The 19508-nt window shown below is 54.1% G+C and overlaps 1 protein-coding gene across 2 annotated transcripts in view; it reads right to left on the reverse strand.

The window, feature by feature from the left end:
* ST8SIA5 (ST8 alpha-N-acetyl-neuraminide alpha-2,8-sialyltransferase 5) overlaps positions 1-19508 on the reverse strand; it is a 43242-nt gene that overhangs the window by 19869 nt on the left and 3865 nt on the right. The window contains exons 2-3 of one of the 2 annotated variants that reach the window (XM_037165089.2): positions 13058-13165; positions 176-268 (exon numbers count right to left, since the gene is read on the reverse strand). In XM_037165089.2, coding sequence (XP_037020984.2) covers positions 176-268; positions 13058-13165 — 201 coding nt within the window. The remainder of the gene's footprint in view (positions 1-175; positions 269-13057; positions 13166-19508) is intronic. The other variant, XM_037165090.2, reaches the window with a different exon arrangement.

The raw sequence follows: 19508 nt of genomic DNA on the forward strand, positions 1-19508 counted from the left end.
CCCTCCAGGGTTCTCCACAAGCCAGGGCCCTGGGAAGTAGGCCCAATTCTTGCTCTGTCAGGATCCACTGCTGTTCCTGTCTCCTTCTGCCCCAAACCCACCCTGCCCTTGGCCCTGCCCCACCCACCCACCCACCATGCACTGTGCACCCACCACCCACCCCGGCCCCACTCACATGGACAGCACCTTCACCTCCAAGATTTCGTTCCTCAGCTCCAGGCATCTTGTGGAGTTGTATTCTAAAGGGCCCTCGTAAAATTCAAAGTACCTGGGAACCAACAGGAACACAGGTTACTATGCAGAGAAGCCGGCCTGACTTTTAGGAGCCTTATTTTTGGGGACCCTTGTTGTGGGGGAGTCTGTTCCAGTCAAATAAATAGAGCAAACCAGCCCCACCCACCAGATGACCTGGTGGGAGGCTCCAGGACCACAGGGGCCTCCAGCTGGATCACTGGGCGGGTGATGACTCACAGCACCCCCACGCCCCTGGGAGTGCAAGCCTTTGTAGGAGCATGACCCCATTTCAGCGAGTAACGACATTCAAAAGCATCTTTCGTTCTGAGTTGCGCAGGGAAAGGAAAGGAGGAGGATGCTCTGGGCCCGTTCTTGCTCTGGCTCTTCCTGTGATCAGTCACTGCAGGAGGCCCTGGAGGCAAGGCTGCCACCTTCAGCCAGTCTGGCCCTCTCCTGCCCCTCTGTCCTCCTCCTGGGAAAGTTACTCACTGACAGTCACCAGCATCGCTGAGCCCTACGGCTCCTCCTACTGTACCTGCATTTACATTTCTGTCATCTCACTTGATCCTCGTGCTCATGCTGTAACTAGCTGAGACCGACACTTCTCTCTCCCCATTTGACAGCTGGGAAAACTGAGGCTAAACAGCGGAGCTCCAGTTCCACTGTCATCTTCAGGCACAGCAGGGTTTGGACTAGATCCCACTGCAGAGGAGCCCGGTCCCCTTCCAACACCAGCTAGCTCCAGGCATGTCTGAGCCACCTCAGGGCCCTTGCAGCAGCTTTGTGCAAAGTAACAAATCTACTTTCCACCAGTGTTTGCTGAGCCCTTACCACAGGCCAAATGCTGGGCCCAGCACTGGACAAGGAGGCATCCACACTTGACCTTTATAACTAGCCTACAAGGAAAGGGAGCATCATAAGCATCAGAAGTTCACTCACTTGCTCAGGGTTGGGTACATGGCAGGTGGCAGCGCTGCAACAGGGACCTGCATGTTGACTCAAGACCGCTCCTGTCTGCTCATCTACGAGAATAGTTGGTGTCCCCTGGGAAGGGTCCTCTGGCCTCCCACAGCCACTGGGTGAGGAAACCTTTAAGGCCTCCCCTTCTCACACCCAGGAAGGAAGAACATCACCCAACTCGGTGTCCAAGGGCAGGGAAGAGTTGAGGGCCAAGGATCCCTCAAAGATGAAACACAGTAGTTCCCTGCTGGGCTCGGCCAAGGTGGGGCCTCCCGGGGCAAAAGCCAGGCGTGGCCTGTTTCTCGTGGCCTCCGTCTGGAGGTTGTTCAGCAGAGGCTGGGCCGAGTGAGCTGGCAGACTGGACCCCGTGACAGCCCCACCACCACAGAATCACAAAGCCGCCGCGGGGTGAAGCCGCTCTAAGTGTGGGGTCAGTGACTTCACGTTAGGGTAGCTCTAGGGAATTGGAAGTGGGAGAGGCGCCCCAGGGCTGCTCTTGCACCCTGCAATCCACCAGCAAGAATTTAAAATAAAGTCATTCCTCAGGCTCAGGCGATTCCCAGAAACCTCCCCACCGTGTGCCAGCCGTTACTGCGCATGCCCTCACATGGATGACGGACCTGGGCAAATAGATATGGGCTGCCTTAGAAACACTAAATTGTTTCACCCACTAAATTGGCTTCTTTTAAAAATATGTGTGTGCTAAACAACTTAATTTTATATTGAACACTTTAAAAATATTCTGTTTATAAGTACTTATTTTTAAATTTAATAAAATTTAATTGTTAATTTTAAAGTATAACTGGATTTAATAATTAAAAATATTTTTAAATGGTAGAACAAAATATTTGTGTTTTAAATAATTTAAATATAATCTCACTGTTTAAAAATATATTATAGATGTGCTCTTACATAATTGTAATATAGCTTAATAGTTAATTTTAAAGTAATTTAAAATACTACTTTAAAACATTAAAGCATTTTATACAACAAACTGGCTCCTATTTACAAAATAAGTCAGCTCCTTGTCACAAAAGAATTGAAGCGGGGTTCACAAGAACTCAGCATTTTCTCTATGTTTCCCTTGTGGTTTTGAACTCCTTCCTCTATTGTTCCTCGCCAGCAAACTCATATTGACCCTTCAGTACCCAATTCAAATGCTCCCAGTCATGGTAAGTCATCTTGACCCTCACCTCCAGGGTCCCTCCTCTTCATTGTCTTAATTAGAGCAAATGACACTATTAAAAGTCTGTTTATGTGCCCACTTCCCCCTCCAAAAAGCTTGGGAACTTTGTCTTCGTTATGTCTGCACCTTCTGTACTGCAGAGGCAGGAAAGCTAAGAACTACATTTCCTAGACTCCTGTTCGGCAAGGGTCTGGATGAAGTTTAGGTTCAACCAATCAGAAGCACTTGCATGAGGCTGTTATTGGAGAAGGACAAGGCTCAGAGCACTGTGTTGCTGGTGCAGAATGTGGCAGAGGTGGCATGGCTCTTGGAAACTGTAGTGATGGCAGCACCTTCAAGATTATATCGGAGCTGGTGGCCTCATTTCACAATGTCATTTGGCGAGGCATTTCTGGAAGCTCTGCCTGGTGTCTTTCTTCAGGCTGTACCCTTGATAATCCCAGTCTGCTTGAATTAGTTCAGATGCATTCTGTTGTCTGCAACTGAGAACAAGAGGTCAGCCGGAGGCCACAAAAAGAGTCCATGACCTTGGCTCTGACTCTCGTCGTTTTCCAGTCACACAACAGCAAGTGAGGTCTAGTGTCCTATCGCAGAGATCATCGTCTGCAACCAGAGCCAGTGGCACGAAGCCCTTTGGAATCCCCTGGGTCATCCGAAGCCATCATCATCTCAGGCTGCTACCGGAGAAGCTCCAGATTCAAATACCGCGAGGGACCATGAGGAGGAGACCTGTCCCAGAGTGCTCGGGAGTTGGGAGGCTTGCGGACACAGCCCACACACGCCTGCAAACCAGCTCTGTGACTCTGGGTAAATCGCATACCCTCTCTGGGCCTCCGCTTTCTCCTTCTTAAAACAATTTGTTTGAACTAGGTGATGGTGACAGGCCCACTCAACACTAAAATTCGATATCAAGGTTCCACTCAGAACTTCCCACTCACTAACGGAGGCGGATCAATACTATGAATTGATGGTCCACAAAGAGGAGGAAGATAAAACCAACCAGCACCCCCCCTGCGGTCGATCAGCAAACCCCTGCGCTGCTCCACAAGTATCTCTGCCTTCCCTCCACGGCCTCCACTCGGATCCCTTTCTCCTGAGTCTCCAACATCACTCATGTAAGGAACCAGGCAGGACAATGGTCCTGATGGCCTTGTGCCACGTGTTTAGTGATGGCCAGGGAGAGAGGCTTTCAGACCCGGGTTCACATCCCTTCTCTGCCCCTTGTTGGCCGCCCTGTTTCCTCATCTGTAAAATCAGCATTACAAATGCGGCACCTGTGAAACAGGGTTGAGATAAGATCTTGGAGACAGTTTTAGGGAAAACAGTAGCACAGCGCCAGGAGGGAGAACAGGAAGTAACCAAGAAACATTCCCTCCCCCTCCCCCCTTTTCCTGCTGTTAAAGGATGAGAGCTGAGAGTGGGTGCCTGGGGAGGCAGACGCTTGCTTACAGTCCCCGGGCTGGTTGGTGGCAGAGCTGCATCAGGGATGAATAACTCAGGAAGCGGCTCCACCGTCTGGATCCTCCTTCTGCTGCTATTAGTAAACCTCTCTCCTGCCACCCTGTGAATAAAGCCCACACAGAGGTCTGCGTGGACGTGGGGATGTCCTTGAGCACCTATCTCCGCTGCAGATTCCATAGATTAACTATGGGTCTCATGCTCTGACATCTGGGGACTTGCTGACTCTGTGGAGACTGCCCGCCCCAGGACCAGCACAGAGGTTTCTGGGTACATAGTAAAGGCCCGACTCTCTCAGGGGCCTGTGAACACATGCTTCATATGCAAACCAACCAATACAGAGCTCATACCCAACCCCACCAACTTCTGACACACTCCTGGCTACTATCCCAGGTGCCCAGAAAACACTCCAGGTGGTGCCTACTTCAGTCATCAAAACTGCTCCACGGCTGGGTGTAAAGCCTCAGTTTTCCCATCTGGAAAATGGAACTAATAGCCCTTGCTTCCTTCTCCATTCTACTCGGTCTTTACTTGGGGCAGGGCAGGCTTGCACGGCTCCATCAGTCTCTAAAGCTGACTGAGTGAAGGAAATTAATTGTTAGTGAGCTCTGGAGTCTACTTCTGACAGGATGCCCAGGACTGCGCTCTGGAGGGAGCCGTGGAATCCCTGTTTGGTCTGGATGGAGACCACCATGCAGACATCAAAAATGAGGCTTCATTTTTTGTGTAATGACATAGCAAGAGGCCTACATGATAATATTAAGTGGGAAATGCAAGTTACAAAACTGTGATCTCCAAAATGCAAGTTACAAAACTGTGCATGGGAAGAGGGAGGGACTGTAACAGAATATCAATGGTGGCTTTCTCCGAGTGAATTTAAAAATCATGAATGATTTTGAAAATACTTTTCTGGAGTGGGGTTACAACTCTTATTACTGGGAGTCACTAATAAATGCCTCTTCGATTCCTAGATCTCCCTCAAAGTGGCTCTGGCCTCCTCTCAGCCTGCTAGAAGTTTGCAAGAAGCAGTCTCTTAACTCCATTAGCCTCTCAAGGTGAGTTAGTCACTGTCTCTTCTTTCAACTCTGGAAAAATGATCTCTGTGCAGCTCGAGGGGGAGGGCAGCCTGGCATCACATTTGGGCACCTCGCTGGTATAAATAGTCCCAGCCAGTGAGATGGGGAGCCTAGCTCATCTCGGATGCCACTGGGCTTCCGGCAGCCAAGTCCGATGCTGGTGCCAGGCTGCACCTGTCCTGCCCCCATCTCTGTGCCCTCAGCACTGTGGTAGGCAAGGCTAGATAGCCCCCACTGCCTGAGCAGCAGGCGATGGCCTCCACTAAGTGAGCAGACAGATGCAGAAGGCCAAAGGCAGAGAGAGGTGGCCTGGGCGACCCCAAACGTGATTTCCCTCCTCCCACCCAGACTCGGGCTCCAGCTTTACAGTAGCTTCGGAGGCCTCATTTCAGCAGGCCCAGGGTCTGGTGGGCAGACAGTCTGGCTCTGTCATTCTGCCAGCCTTTCTCCACAAGCCTGCCCTGAACAGGGCTCCCCTGTTGGCCTGATACGCCCTCCAGAGCTTCTTCAGGACCATGGGGTCTTCCTTAAGGGCCACAATACATTAAGCCCCAGCAACTACTGCCTGGTACAGGACAAGGCCCCTGCATCTGACTTCCTACCTAGCACTCCCCTTCCTCCCCAGATGCTGACAGCGTTCAAGGAAACAAAAGCCCAGGGAGGTCGCTGGGTCGTGCAAGAGCACACCACCTGGGGTTAGGCCTCCACCAGCCCCAGGAGCAGGGCAGCTCCCCCAGCTCTGCAATCTAAACGCCTGGGCTCCTGACAAGCCTGGCACTGCCCCCAAGAACCACAGAGCATTTTATCTGTTCCATACGGGTAGGGGACCCGTGTGGGTATGACAGCCCTGTACCAGTTGGGAAAAACCACCCTTTTCTCCAGGTGAATTAAGCCGCATGCCAGGCACATGGCTTGTCAAGTGGGAGTGAGCTGGATTTCGGCCCCACTTGACTCCTTGGCTGGGTGTCTGTGCGCAAGGCCCACCCTGCACAACCTTATGTGGCAAACTGACTCCTGACTCCAATTTTGTCTCATTTAATCCTCCCAGTTGCCCTATGAGGCAGGCCTGATTCATTCCCCTATTCTATACCCAAGACTCAGATTGCAAGAGGTAAGGTAACTGGCCCACGGTCATTTTTCTAGTAAATGGCGGCACTAGAAAGGGAACCTCGGGCTTCCGAGAGCCCAGAACCCAAGTTCTGACTCTGACAAGCCCCGGCCAGGTCACTGGGGTTCCCTCGGTGAGCAGGACCCCTCTCCGAGGCCCACGACCCCCGTCAGGGAGCTCAGTGCTATTTCTAGAGCCAGAACAGCTGCTGCCGTCTGGAGACAGCACACTACCCATCAGAGCAAACGCACAGAAATCTGAGTCTGAAAACCGCAGTCTGACAACGCAGGGAACTGAAGTGTCTTTGCTCAAAGGGCGCAGAGAGGGGCAAGAAGGGCTCGGTGTTGACAACTGTAGGCCACAGCTGCCAGGAGGAGACCTGATGGTGGACACACCTGGCTCGGACCCCAGCCTGGACCATGGCCCTCTCTGAGCCATGGTTGCCTCATCTGTCCACAGGAGTCCCCTGAGCTGTTCTGAGATATCAGAACTGAAAGCTAAAGAGCCTGGGGTTCTGAGTATGCCCCTTGATGGTCTTGTGACTAATCTGCCCCCCGTGTAGGCCTAGTGAAGTGCCATCTCTGGCATGGGGTGGGGGCTGGGGGTCAGGAGCAAAGCCTAATGTGACATTCCTCCTCCCCCTAACCTGCAGTTCTGCAGGGCACCAGGTCATGTGCCTAGCACATTCCTGCAAGAACACATATCCAGTGGTCTTATTCTCGGGGGCCCGACCAGGGAGCCCTGCAGAGCTCCCCTTGTAAAATTCAGTCACCAGCCGGGACCCTCCAGGTGGCTGAACTCCTCGGGCCGACCTTACCCATGCACATCACCCTGCTGCTCCTGGGGTCTTCACCACCATCCCCCAGGGGTCCAAGCTGAGAGTTGCAGCCTAGTGGCCTCTCCCTAGTTCATGTCCCGCCCAGCCTGACCACTGGACTTCCTCGGCAGGCCTGCTCTCCCTCTAGTGCCAGGGCTCCCACCGGGTCTTCCTCCCCCAAGATTGGTCCCTCGGTCTGGGACGCTCTTCCTCACTGTGTCTCCTGGGCTGCTACAGACCAGAGGTCAGCCTCCTCTGGCAGCCTCCCCTGCCTTCCACCACGGCCACTGGTGAAGGGGGTGTGGGTTATGATGCACAGCTACATGGAGTGGAAAACCGGGACAGCCTAGGGCACCCTACCTTCTGAGCACCCCTAAGCTGGGTATCGGGTGGATGCTTGGTCCTTCCAGCCAGACCCAGGCCCTTTTCTTTCCATTCTCCATTCCTTCCCAGTCTCACTCCATTCTGGGGCCTCCTGCTTTTGCTAAGTGGCTAGTATCAGATTCTTACAGATGGCCCAGGAGGCCGGGAGCATGGGGGCCGTGAAGAAGAAGAGGAGAGGGAATGGGTGATGGTGGCCGCTGAAGGGAGTACCAGACAGATGGTTCGGGGAGCTAACATGGGGTGAGGAAGGGGTGGGGCCCCAACAGGCACACGTGATCTTTGATCTGGAAATGTGGTCCCCAGGAGGGAGCATCTCCTATCCAGCTGCGAGTCTGGGGTGAAGCTGGAGCCAGACTCTACTTGGGAGGTCCACTCAGCGGACCCCACCAGTGGCTGAGGAAAGATGAGGAAACTGAGGCACAGAAAGGTTCACGGAAGTGGTTATTTGCCCAGGAGACTTAATTCAGACCCAGCCAAGGGGCACCACACTCAGGGGGCCCAGGGAGCTCATGGAATGACAGCCCCTGGGCAGCCTCGGGTGCCACCAACCCTGCCCTCCCCGGCAGCCTCCTCTGGGTCTCAGCCCCGGAAGCCCACGTCTGGTGCTCGGGAGGAAAGGGGGAAGCAGTGCCATCTTTGTTTGGTTTTTCCAGCACCCAGCCGAACATCCTGCCAAACCTGATCCTCCAAATTCTTCCCAGCTGGCTGGAGCCCAAGAGCTCTGACCCTTTATTTACGAGTTTATTTTTGTCCTTTTCTGCAGATGTGAAAATTGACCAGAAAAGCTTATGCTAAGCCAGCCTGCACCCACAACACAGGCACGCAGGCCCACGGCTTCCTGGCCTCCAGTACCTCTCCTCACATCTGAAAATCCTCCAAAGAAAGTTCTTTCCCCTGGGGTAGGTAACGTCACCAGTGGGGGCTCCTCTTTGAAAAGCAGAATTCCCAGGAGGGGGTGGAAGGAGGCGTTTTTTTTTAGGGATACTAATCAGGAAATACTAAGCACAGGAATGGGGAAGGGGTAACACAGAAGACAAAAAATGGGAAAGAGAAGAGGGGAGGTGAGAGACCCTACGGATCCTCTTGCCTGTGGCGATAATGACAGCAGTCGCTACAGGAAGGGGGCGTGTTCACAACCACCTGCCAGGAGTAAACCCAGCTATTGCACTCCAGTCCAACAGCAGGGGGCCAAGGGTGAGACCAGGCAGCGTGAGAGGACTTGGGAAGGAGAGCTGAGGGGATGCACCCCAACCCTGGGACACCTGTCCACAGCCCAGAAGGAAGAATCCATCCATCCAGCGTGGCCCGTTAGTGCTGGGACCCCGGAGTCACCCTGGATCGGGCACCTGCCACCTAGAAGTAGCAGTGCAGTTTCCTCATCGGTAAATGGGGCCATCACAGTAGCCAAACCAAAGGTTTGAGGGTGAGGCACAAATGCAGCAAGAGGCCTGGCACACAGCCCCCAGCAGCGATGCCCGCGGAGGTCTGAGCCAAGCCCCGCCCCTCCGTGGAAGTGCCTCTGATTTCCACACGGAGCTCTCAGAGCGCTCGCCATCTGGCCCACACAATTTATTACCTAATTATACACTGTCTTGAAACAATTAGGGTACAATTCAATACAGCATAATAAAGTGCTGAACTGAATTATATCAGGTTCCTTCCTGCTCTGAAACATGACAATTCCAAGCCCCACACTGTGCAGTGCATGCTAGACACTCGCACAGGGCTCACCCCAGAGAGCAAGGCTCTGGCCCAGGCCCCAGGCGCTCAGCCGGGGGCTTGCTTGCTCTGTTCTCCCCTGGCTGGTGCCACCCTCCGGCTAGGAAGCCCCCGCACTCCAGTCTGAAGCCCAGCCGCACGGGGAGTGTGCTGTCCTGGGAGCAGGCAGCTTAGGTGGGCTGCAGCCCAGCCCGCTCTGCTCCAGAACTCAGAGAGAAGTGTCCCCTGAGTCATCTTTGCACACCACCTCCTGCCATCCTGTCCCAGACCAGGAGGACCGAGGCTGTGCACAGTCTGTGAGAAGGGGCCAGCCAGGCCACCTGTGGGCTGTGTCTGAAGTATGAGGGTCCACAAGACCCTACTTGCACAGGGGTCCAGCTTAGACCTCCAGGGAGGGAGGAGACTCCATAAGTTCTCTGTGAGCTTAATGATAGAAATAGCCCTCTGTGCAGACACATCTCCCAAAACATAGAGTTAAAAGGGCTAACAGGGAAGGCTTCAGGGAGGTGGTGGGGAGGGAGTAGATAATGGCGGGAGGACAAGGGCTTGGATGTGGAGCAGGGCGCAGCTGGCAGAAGCTGAGTGAAGCCCTTCATGCTGTGGCTGCGGGCCAGGCTGAGATCAGGGCCTGGGGGCTCCTGCCTTAGCTGCCCTCACCCCGTGACTGGGGACCCTTCCCTTGGGATGTCCTGGGGCAGCGGGTGCAACACTGGCCACTCTGCGGGACCAAGACCACCAAGGGCACTGCTGCCCTCAACCACTGAGTGATGGATCACTGGGCAGGCAGGCAACTGGCCAAGCCCAAGGGGTCCAGCTGGCCAGGAGGACAATGCTCTCCCTCCCTTCTCCTCACCCTCCCCATCTACCTTTCCCAGAACTGTGAAGCTCTGTGGAGAATGCAGGGGAGGGTTACTCAGTCAGTTATTGCAGAAGTATAGAATCTGCTTTCATGCCTTCCCCCTCCTTCTGCTACAACCCCTCCCCCACGTCAGTCCCCCTTGTCCCACCCTGCCACGCAGAACTCTGAGACCACCCTACTACCTGCTCTCCCTCAAGAAAAAAATCCTCTGATCATCCCAAACTGTGAATGGGCTTATGATTCCAAAGTGTATTCCCTTCCTGGGGATCAATTTTCAAAGACAGAAGACAAGGTTTAATCTGAAGGAATAAATCTCTAAAGGAGAATTCAGGGAACATGACATTGAAGTTTGCTTTCTTACCGACAGCCTTTATTATGTTCCTGCCTAATTCCTTCTTTTATTCAAGCAAACATTTATTAAGCGCCTACTCCGTGCAGGTGCCATACGGGGGACTGAGAACTGAAGGATGGAGAGGCACCATCGCTGTCTAGTCGGGAGACGGAAACATTAACACATAATTTGAACATGAGAAGAACCGTCAAGTACCCACTTACATCGAAGCATTTGCTGCTGGAAAATTATTCCTATCTGCTCATTAAAGCAGCTCCCCTAAGACGCTTATTGGACACCCCTTTTACACTCAGGCTTGAAATGAATGAAGCACTATGTGCATGTATGTTTTATAGCTCACTCACTTTCCCTTTTGGCCTGGACTTCCTCTGGCTCGGCCCAGTGAGAACAGCTGGCCACAGCCTTCACCAGCCCTGTCTGGCCTGCATGTTCTTTGTGATCCTGTTGGGTGTGTTCCAGACGGATCACCTGGACCTGCTCCCTCTCCTTGTGGCTCCTGGTTGAGTATACGATTCACCAGTCATTGGCTTTGTTTCCCCTCTTTCCCCTCTGGTTATATATATGGTACCCCCTGGTTTCTCTTCCAGCTCTGTCAATACCGAATGATAACAGGCTGTACCGCACTTCAACACACCGCACAACTGTATGTAGCAAAACATGGCACGCACTGAATTGTTCAGTAGGTGAACGATACCCCACCCACAGGTGGTGGGGACGACGTTCTTCACTCTGGGGAGCACGGCCCATGCCTCCCGGCTGCATCCGGGCCACGCACTCCCCCAGGCCCTGCACATCTGCGGCAGGAGCGGACCTGCCCATCTTGAAGAAGGCAGAAGCTGCTCCTACTTCAAGGCTAAAAAAGAATCCTGCACGTACAGGTCAGTTATAATTACTCTCATCATTATTTCCCACATATTGGGGTTTCTCCGCCAAAAATTGGAATCCAAAATTGGAAAAACTTGGAACATGGGGTCATCATATCTCTTAGGAAGTCCTTGGTCAAATGGTGGCTCTCCAGAAGGAAATCAGCTCAGCTGGTGACAACGTTGAATAAAAGGGGCCCTTAATTCCAAAACCAAGCTGACGTTGCTAGCGATCTCGGGCCCTGAGAAATCCCAGCTGACAGGGAAGGGGAGGCTGACCCACCCACTGAGACAGGAGGAGAAAGTAAAGGGGAGGGACCTGAGACCGGCTGCAGAAAGAAAGGAAGTGGAGGAGGGAAGCAGGAAATAGGGACGGAGAAGAAAAGCGGACCAAGAAAGGGTGGCAGAAAGAAAGGGAGAGAATAGGTGGGGCGGGAGAGGCCGAGAAATCAGACAGCGTTGCAGAAAGCGGGAGGCCAGAGAAATGCTGCTGCAGGCCAGAAACGTTACAAACAGTCCCTGTGCAGGGCTCTCAGCCACCGCCCAGGAGCCTCCCTGTCTTACTCAGTGGATTAGCATTTTCTAGCCAAAACCTCCCCGCGAGCTCTTCACTGCGCCCTTCCCTGGGGGGCTGAGGCTGCTCGCTTGTCTGGACGGCCCCCTCTGGGTGGGTGGGTTGCACACAGAAGGGCCTCCACTGAAGGCTCAACATTGGGAAGGGAGAACTCTGGACCCCTCCCTCTCCCTAGGTGACACCCCAGAGGCCAAGAGGGTGGCCAGGGCCTCCAGCACACCCTTGTGGACGGAACTGAGCTCTTAAAAGGCCAGTACAGCCCTGGCTGGTGTAGCTCAAAGGACTGAGCGCGGGCTGTGAACCAGGGGGTTGCTGCTTTGATTCCCAGTCAGGACACGTGCCTGAGATGCGGGCTGGGTCCCCAGTGGGGGCCATGTGAGAGGCAGCCACACATTGATGTTTCTCTCTCCCTTTGCCTCTCTCTAAAAATAAATAAATAAAGTCTTTTTTAAAAAGGCCAGTATAAGGCCCTGATGCCAGTTCATGGCCCGAGGCCACCCAAACAGCCTACAGCTTGCCTGTGAACACCTTGGAGCCATATCTTTTCTTTTCCAAAGCATTGAACAAAATCTTAAGTATTGGGGGTCCTTGAAAAACACACTGTTTCTCTACGAGTTCAGTTTAATGTTTTGGGGTCAATATTAACAGCAAAAACACTCAGGCCTCCTTCTTAAGGAAACAAATTGAGAGTTAGCCTGTACTTAGAAATGCAAAAATGAATAAACAAAACCACTGAACCAGCCCCTGGTACCTTTTGCTGGTGGGTGCTGTCCACACCCAGCTCCAAGCACAGAGAGCATCCTGCCTTGTCCGAAAAAATTCCCCACGATTCCCCCCCTGCATTGAGTGCATTATGCCTGAGAATATTCCATTTTCAGTCATTCAGTGAATAATGACTGCTGGGCATGCAGAGTACCCTGGACCACTGGGTTTAGCTCCCAACCATGACAACAGATTGAGAAGAAATACCCACACGATGGCGTGAACACCAGATCTCAGAGCCGTCTGGATGGAAACGGGTCTTCCCCAGACAACATCAGCCTCATTCAGGGGGAGGGGAGGAACTGCCTTCACAGTGGGACTTCGGGGGGGAGCCCACGCTGACACCCACCCTGATGCCACCCCACACACACCTATACACACATGCAGGCTGATATCCCAAATCCTTGCAGCAGGCACGAATCTGATGCCCCAACCTCAAATGGAGTCTGAAGCTCAGGCCACCCCCAGCCCACCCCCCAACAGAGGGACAGGCCAGTGAGTCCCTACTTAGTTGTGGTTGGTCCTAGCCCTCACCCCTTCTGTGGAAGGAGACAAGGCAGGATCCCAAAATGCAATGAACTTTGAGCCACAGTGCCCAGCAGGCTTCTCCCCTGAGGACAGCTCTGGGGCTGGGCCATGGGGCGGGGGGTCAGGGTCACCCCAAGGCAGGCTTCCCCCTCCCTGGTTATTCACCCGGGTCTGTACCTGGAGCTGGAGTCATTGCCGCTGGGTGACTCTGGGACGTCCGTGACATTTAAGAGTCCCGTCCAATTGGCCAGCTGGTCGCCACTCTGCCAACCAAACTGGAGGCCTCTGGCAAGAGAACGAGGCAGTCGGTACTCACGCTCAGGTGCTGGGTTAAGCCAGTGTGTCTACCAGAGAGCCACACGCTGTCCTCTGCCAAGTGACACATGGCCTTGATCACCCACTTAGCAGAGACCGGGGTGAAGTCCAGCCACGAGGATGATGATAACAAACCTTCACAGCATTCTCTGCTCGTCTCCATCCATCCCCTCACCACCCCTCTCTCTGCAGCCGCGGTCACACACTGTTCACTCAGAGAAACCAGGCTTAGCCAGACTAAGGCCACAGTGCCCTCCTACCTCCCAGGTGGCGTGTCCCCCAGTTCCCGCCTCTAGAGACTTACACCAGAAGGGCCCTCAATGGATGGCCAGCACTGTCCTCAGAGGCCAGACACACCACAAACCTTTTAATGAAATCCAGTTTTCCACCGCCGAAGGACACTCCTCTGGTGTAAGGCCAAGGGCTCAAAACACATGGTCATCTCCGCTCCCTCCCCAAACCTCGCTGAAGTGATAGCAAAGGAGTAAGGACAGGAGCTCGGAGACAAGAGTAGAAGGGGGCTTGCGACAACACTGGGGAAGAAGAAAAGCAGGTGGGTCATTGCCTTCGACTAGAGAGAGTGGGATCCTGACTCTGCAAGAAGCAACTCTACTCACCTGCACAGCTCAGGAAGTTGGAGGTGGTCCCGTAATGCCCTCACTTTCCCTCAACAACTCGTCATCTTCGCTGTCCTTGGACCACTTAGACTATAACAGAGCCTGGCTAAAATCCAACCATATATTAATACTTTATGCTGCCACAAAACGCTTCACTTCCTCCGGGGAGCGGAGTCGGGCCTCCTGGGCCCAGACGGGGAACGAGTGAAGGGGAAGAGGTGAGGGGTGCGTTCTCCCTGCCCGGGCAGGTGCCCTGAGCTCCAGCCCACACTGGACTCGGCTCCGTGAGAGGTTGGCCCTACCACAAAACGCCACTCCGTTCAGTCTTCTAAGAGATGCTGGAAATCCAGACTTTTAACACCACAAACGTTAAATGCTGATCGTTCATTCAAACTTAAAACACATTGCAGACCTGCGACCCGCACTGGCAGGCCCCCTACCTATATCATCTTGTTTGATCCCAACCTTAGTCTGAAGAGGGAGACAGAGTGGGCCTCGCCCATCACAGCTGAGGAAACTGAGGCAGACAGTGGGAAGGGACCTCTCGGCCAGCTCGAGGCCTGACTCCCAGTTCAGTTCTTCGGCAGCCAAAGGTCGGGCTCCTCTCCCAGGGGTCAGCTGCACACAGCACACCTGGGGGCCTTCCAGCCTGGGGGCTGGGCCGGCGGCCCTTGGCCTGCTGCCTCCGGCACAACAGACGTGCTCGCCACCTTAAACGGCGCCCACAGAGGAAGCCAGGTGCGCCCTTCACCGGAGCCCGGCCTGTAATGCCCCTTTCCTTCCACTCCACGAAGCACGTAACAGAAATGCGTAATAGAAATAGAAATGAGCTACTATTATCACCAGGATGGCCTTGAATCGGCTGTATTTGATAAAAATAATGGAAGAAGAAAATCATTCACAAAACATCAGCACTCGACTTTCCCGGGAGGACAGTCTATGGCGTTATTCCTGTGGGTTTTCCCTCCCCCATTCCAGGACGGGAGGAGCAAGACTGTTTCCCCTTCAGGGCCCTGCGGGGTGTGGGGGCCGAAAGAAACTGTGCTGGGCCGCTCCACAGGGAAGCGGGGGACCTCCGTGCCCGGGGAGGGCTGGGTGCAGGTGGTGGGGCCGCAGCTGAGCCGAAAACGCTCAGGCCCAGGAAGCCCCCTCTGCTTCAGTGGCTTGAGTTTCTTCCCCTAATTCTGTCTTTAAATGGACAGCAAGATCCCGAAAAATCGCCGCTTAGGGACCTCAGGAGGCTGAACCCAGGGCTCTGCAGGCCTCCGGGGGCACGGAGCAGATGGCTGAGGTTGGGGCAGCCTGGAAAGTCCCCCCAATTTTTGTTTCTCAGGAGCCTCCCTGACCTTCACATGACCCCGAGGGGGGATAGAGGGAAGGCCCTTCGATAATGACAGACTAATTTTCCCACAGGCTGGTGGGTAAGGTTCAGTCTTTTTCTTAGTCAAAAGAAAAAGGGGCAATGAGGCATTTCTTTCACACCAAGCTTGTGAAATAAAATGTATAAACACTCTCCTATTATTAATCAGCAAATCATTATATCTCATGGCTAACTGGGGATAACTTTCCTTTATTCACTCATGCTATTTTTATTATATATAATATATATTTATTTGTAACATATTTATAAATTATAAATATAATTTTATCTATAATATATTTATAATATAAATATTATATATTTATTATACATAAATATATATAACATTTATTTTTGTGGCATTATTCTATAGTTATCACATAGTCAGACCAGACGGGTGCTGGGGTTCAATGGTGAACACCATAAAATTGTCCCCTGGCAATTTCTACCAGAGGGAGACATGGATCAGCAATACACCGATGGGCCGCACAGTATGGACCGGATAGGACAGAAAAAGGCTGCGGAAAAAAGCCAAGGGAGGCAAGGGGACAGGAGTCCGGGGTGGGTGAGGGTGCTGCTCCCTGTGGGTGCTCTTCTTCCCGAGATGGCGATGTTGGGGAAGTGGCTGAGGAGGACGGGGGCAGGAAGATCCCGAGAGGAAGCCTCAGAATCGGACCAGCGCCTGCAACCACCCTGGGGTGAGAGTGTATGGCTCACTCTGGGGCCATGCAGCCGAGGCTCAGCGCGGCAGGGGCAGGCGGCAGGTGACGTGGCATCAGTTTGAAGAAGCAGCGCCACCCTTGTGGTCCCTCAAAGCCACCTACAAGGGAGGTGGCCCTGTCGTCTGAGGAGCAGAGGACTCAGCTGGGGCACCGGGCCCCTGGGGGCACTGGACCCAGCTTTCTCTCCTCTGCCCTCCCAGGTCCACAGGAGGAGCTGGGTGGGTGGTCAGGAGAGACCTCCCGGAGTAGGTGCTGGGACCTTCCCACTCAGATAGAAGCAGAGACGCCCAGCACCTGGGAAGCCCTTCCAGCGGGATGAATGGGAATAATTACCAGTTTCGTGGTCCCGCTCGCCTGTCCGCGCTCCTGACCCACTCACTAGTGACTCACATATTTCCCTGTGAAGCAGGCCATGCTAACACTCCCCCAGGAGAACCTGGGTCGGGGAGGGCAGTGAGTTCATCCCAGCATTCACCTGCGGGGCCCTTCATTCGGAGCAACAGAAAGGACGCTGCAGGCGGGAACGTCCTGAGGGAGGAGGGCAATGGGCATTCCTCAGGCTGCCCCCGTGCTCTCCACCCCCAGAGGGGAAAGGAGGAGACTGGCAGAGCAGAGGCAGGCCCCGGGGTGGGTGAGAGACCTACGGGCGGTAGAGGGCTGGCCTCCTTGAGAATCCCCCCGGCTGGGGCCCAGGGAGCCGCCGTGCAGACGGAGCCTCCTGGGTTCTCAGGCCGTCCACGGCTCTGCAGAGGCATCTGGCTGAGAAGGGCCCGGGGGGAGTCCAATGCCAGCAGTGTCCAGGCTGGGGCAGAGGCAGGTGCACACGGGACACTCCACCACAGGAGGGGTCCAGAGACAGAAGCCGGACAAGCTGCAGGCACAGCTGTGGAGCCACCTTGCCACCCTCAGCCTTTGCCCCAGACAGGAGCCCCCATCAGGCCACCCTCCAACAGCCCTGCCCATGTCCTGACACTCCAGACCTCCCCTGCCTGCCCAAGCTCCCCTGGGGGCCAGGGCCACACGAGAGGCCACCCCAGGCCACCCAATCGTGTGGGGCCTCTTCCAGCTCCTCTGTGTTCAACATGCGGTCGGCAGGGATTTCAGGAAGGAGCACACGCGGGCCTCCCACTCTGCTCTGACGCTCGGGCCCCGCACGGCGCTGTCACCTGCTACTCAGCGCCCTGATTGCTGTCTCCTCCGAAACCTACAAGGTTTAGTCTGTGCCACACAATTATGAATGTATTTTACACTGTCTTACACATTTTTCGTGTTTGTCTCTTTCACTGTTCTGGAAGTTCCTTATGGACTCACACAATTCCCTATGAAATCATACCTAACGATTCTTTAGTAACATCACCTCTCCCCAAAACACAAAGCTAAACAAGTGTTTAAGGGGTGATGGTGAGAGAGAAATTTGGGGGCTCCCTTTGCAAGCCTCCACTCAGTCAACAATTAACGTCAGGCACTGTGCTAGGTCCTGGGAATTCAAAGATGAATAAAACATCTCGTACAAGTGTCTAGGCCCTCACACAAGTTACTCACCCGCTCTGAGGAAGTACTGAATGAAGGTGAGTACATCTGGTAACAGCACTATTATAAAGATTAAATGAAATAATCCTCATTCAGAATTATCTACTTAGGTCAGAGCCTGGTCCATGAGCCCTTAGTGAGTGTTAATAATTAATTAATATTATTACATGATGAATCCATCATCTGTGTGTGCACGTGTGTGTGTGGGGGGGGGTCCCTACACATAGGGTTAGGAGCTAAATTAGGGAATTACCGGGTGAAAGATTATTAGGTGAGAAGTGAAGGGCCTGGATAAGCCGAAGAGAAGAAGCTAGAGCCTCTGAGAGGTAAACATTTCCAGAAAGTACAAATGTCAAAAAGAAAAAAGACTAGAGAGAGATGGGCCAGGGAGCAGAGTGAGAGGGTAGCACCGTGTCCCCGGGGGACATCTGGGGAAGGGACAGGAAGCAGCCATCCACCACCTAGTGCAGGCCAGGCACACTGCAGGCCAGGGCCAAGGTGACAGCGAGGCAAGCAAGGCACCCAGGGCACAAAATTGAGGGCAGCCCAACGCTCAGACGTGGAAGAACAGGGTCAACACCAAGAGGGAGCCTCCTTAAACCCCACCCAGGGCGCCTGGCCTGCCTCCCCAGGCCCGGCCCAGCAGCAGGTGCTCAGTAGAACTTGCTCCGACCAGCGGAACTGCAGCTGTCGGCCTGCTTAGGACACCCCCCAGGCGGTGGTCAGCTCCTTCCTCCTCTCCAGAACACTCCACACCTCCACCTCGTCCCCACTAGGCACCCTCTCCCTACAGAGCCACCCCTCGCTTCGATCCCCTGTCCCATGGTCCTCATCTCCTGGGACCCCACTGTTCCTGGGCGGGGGGACAGTTGGCTCAGCAATGACAGCATTTTGAATATACACTTTGGATACAGCGCAAAGTCAGGCAGTACTTTTCCTTGACCCAGTTTCTTATCCTCAAGTCTCAGGCCTGCACCAGCCACACGCAGGCAGCCCAGATCGACACCCTCGAGGCGCAGGAGGGAGGAAGGCAGGGCACAGACAGAGGACAGAAGAGAGTCCTCTCTGCCCGAGGCAGGACAAAGTAGGCCCCACCTCAGCTCCTGTCCCCTGTGCAGTCACACAGAGCAACAGGAGAGTGCCGAGAGAATCTGCTGAGTCCAGACTGCACAGGCATGATGAAGTCAGAGCCGGGGAGAACACGGTGGGCTGGGAACCCAAGTGGTGTTTGCCTGGCAGAGAGAGACAGCTGGGAAGGCGCGGCAGTGGGGGCACCAGGTGGGAAAAGGCACAGAGTCAGGACGGACGCGATGTGGATAAGGGACCCCTGGCTGTCAGGAGCGATGCTCTCCTTTAAGAGCGGGACTTCGATGCCCTGGCCGGGTGGCTCAATTGGTTGGCGCATCCTCCCCAACACAAACAGTGGTGTGATGTGCCCATTGATGGGATGTTTCTCTCTCACATTGATGTTTCTCTTTGTCTCTCTCCCCCCTTCCTCTCCCCCCTTCCTCTCTCTCTCAAATCAGTAAAGCAAAATATCCTTGGGTGAGGATTTTAAAAAACAATAAATAAAATATTTTTGTTAACGAGTGGGGCTGCAGGCACAGACTAATCAATCGGAGTGGGTGAGACCTGTTTGGGAGGGAGGGGATGGAGACCACCTTCAAAGACTTGCGTTTCTGGCAAAACGGCAGATGGGGAACCCTCTGTGACTGGCGCCCTTTCAGAAGAACAGGCCCCTTCAGGAATGAAGGGTTTCTCCCTCACTTGGTGGGGGTGCTGGGAGCCGGCAGCCCCGGCTCTCGGGCCCCTCTGGGAGCTGTCTCACGTGAGGAGAGTCAGCTCGACCAAGATGACTTCCTCTTCCAGAGGCGGCCCACACCCAGTGACCGAGCGCTCCACACGGAGACGTGAAGGCTGGCCTCGCCGCTGTGGCAGCTCCCCAGGGCTCCCTGCGGGGGGTGGCCAGGGCCTTTCATTTTTAATCATCACCCAAGATATACTTATTGATTTCAGAGAGAGAGGAAGGGGGAGAGAGAGAGAGAGACATTGATCGGCTGCTGCGTCTCGGATGCACTCGGACC

This window comes from Artibeus jamaicensis, unplaced genomic scaffold (assembly GCF_021234435.1).
Source record: "Artibeus jamaicensis isolate MK-2021 breed Jamaican fruit bat unplaced genomic scaffold, CSHL_Jam_final contig_354, whole genome shotgun sequence".
Taxonomy (NCBI): domain Eukaryota; kingdom Metazoa; phylum Chordata; class Mammalia; order Chiroptera; family Phyllostomidae; genus Artibeus; species Artibeus jamaicensis.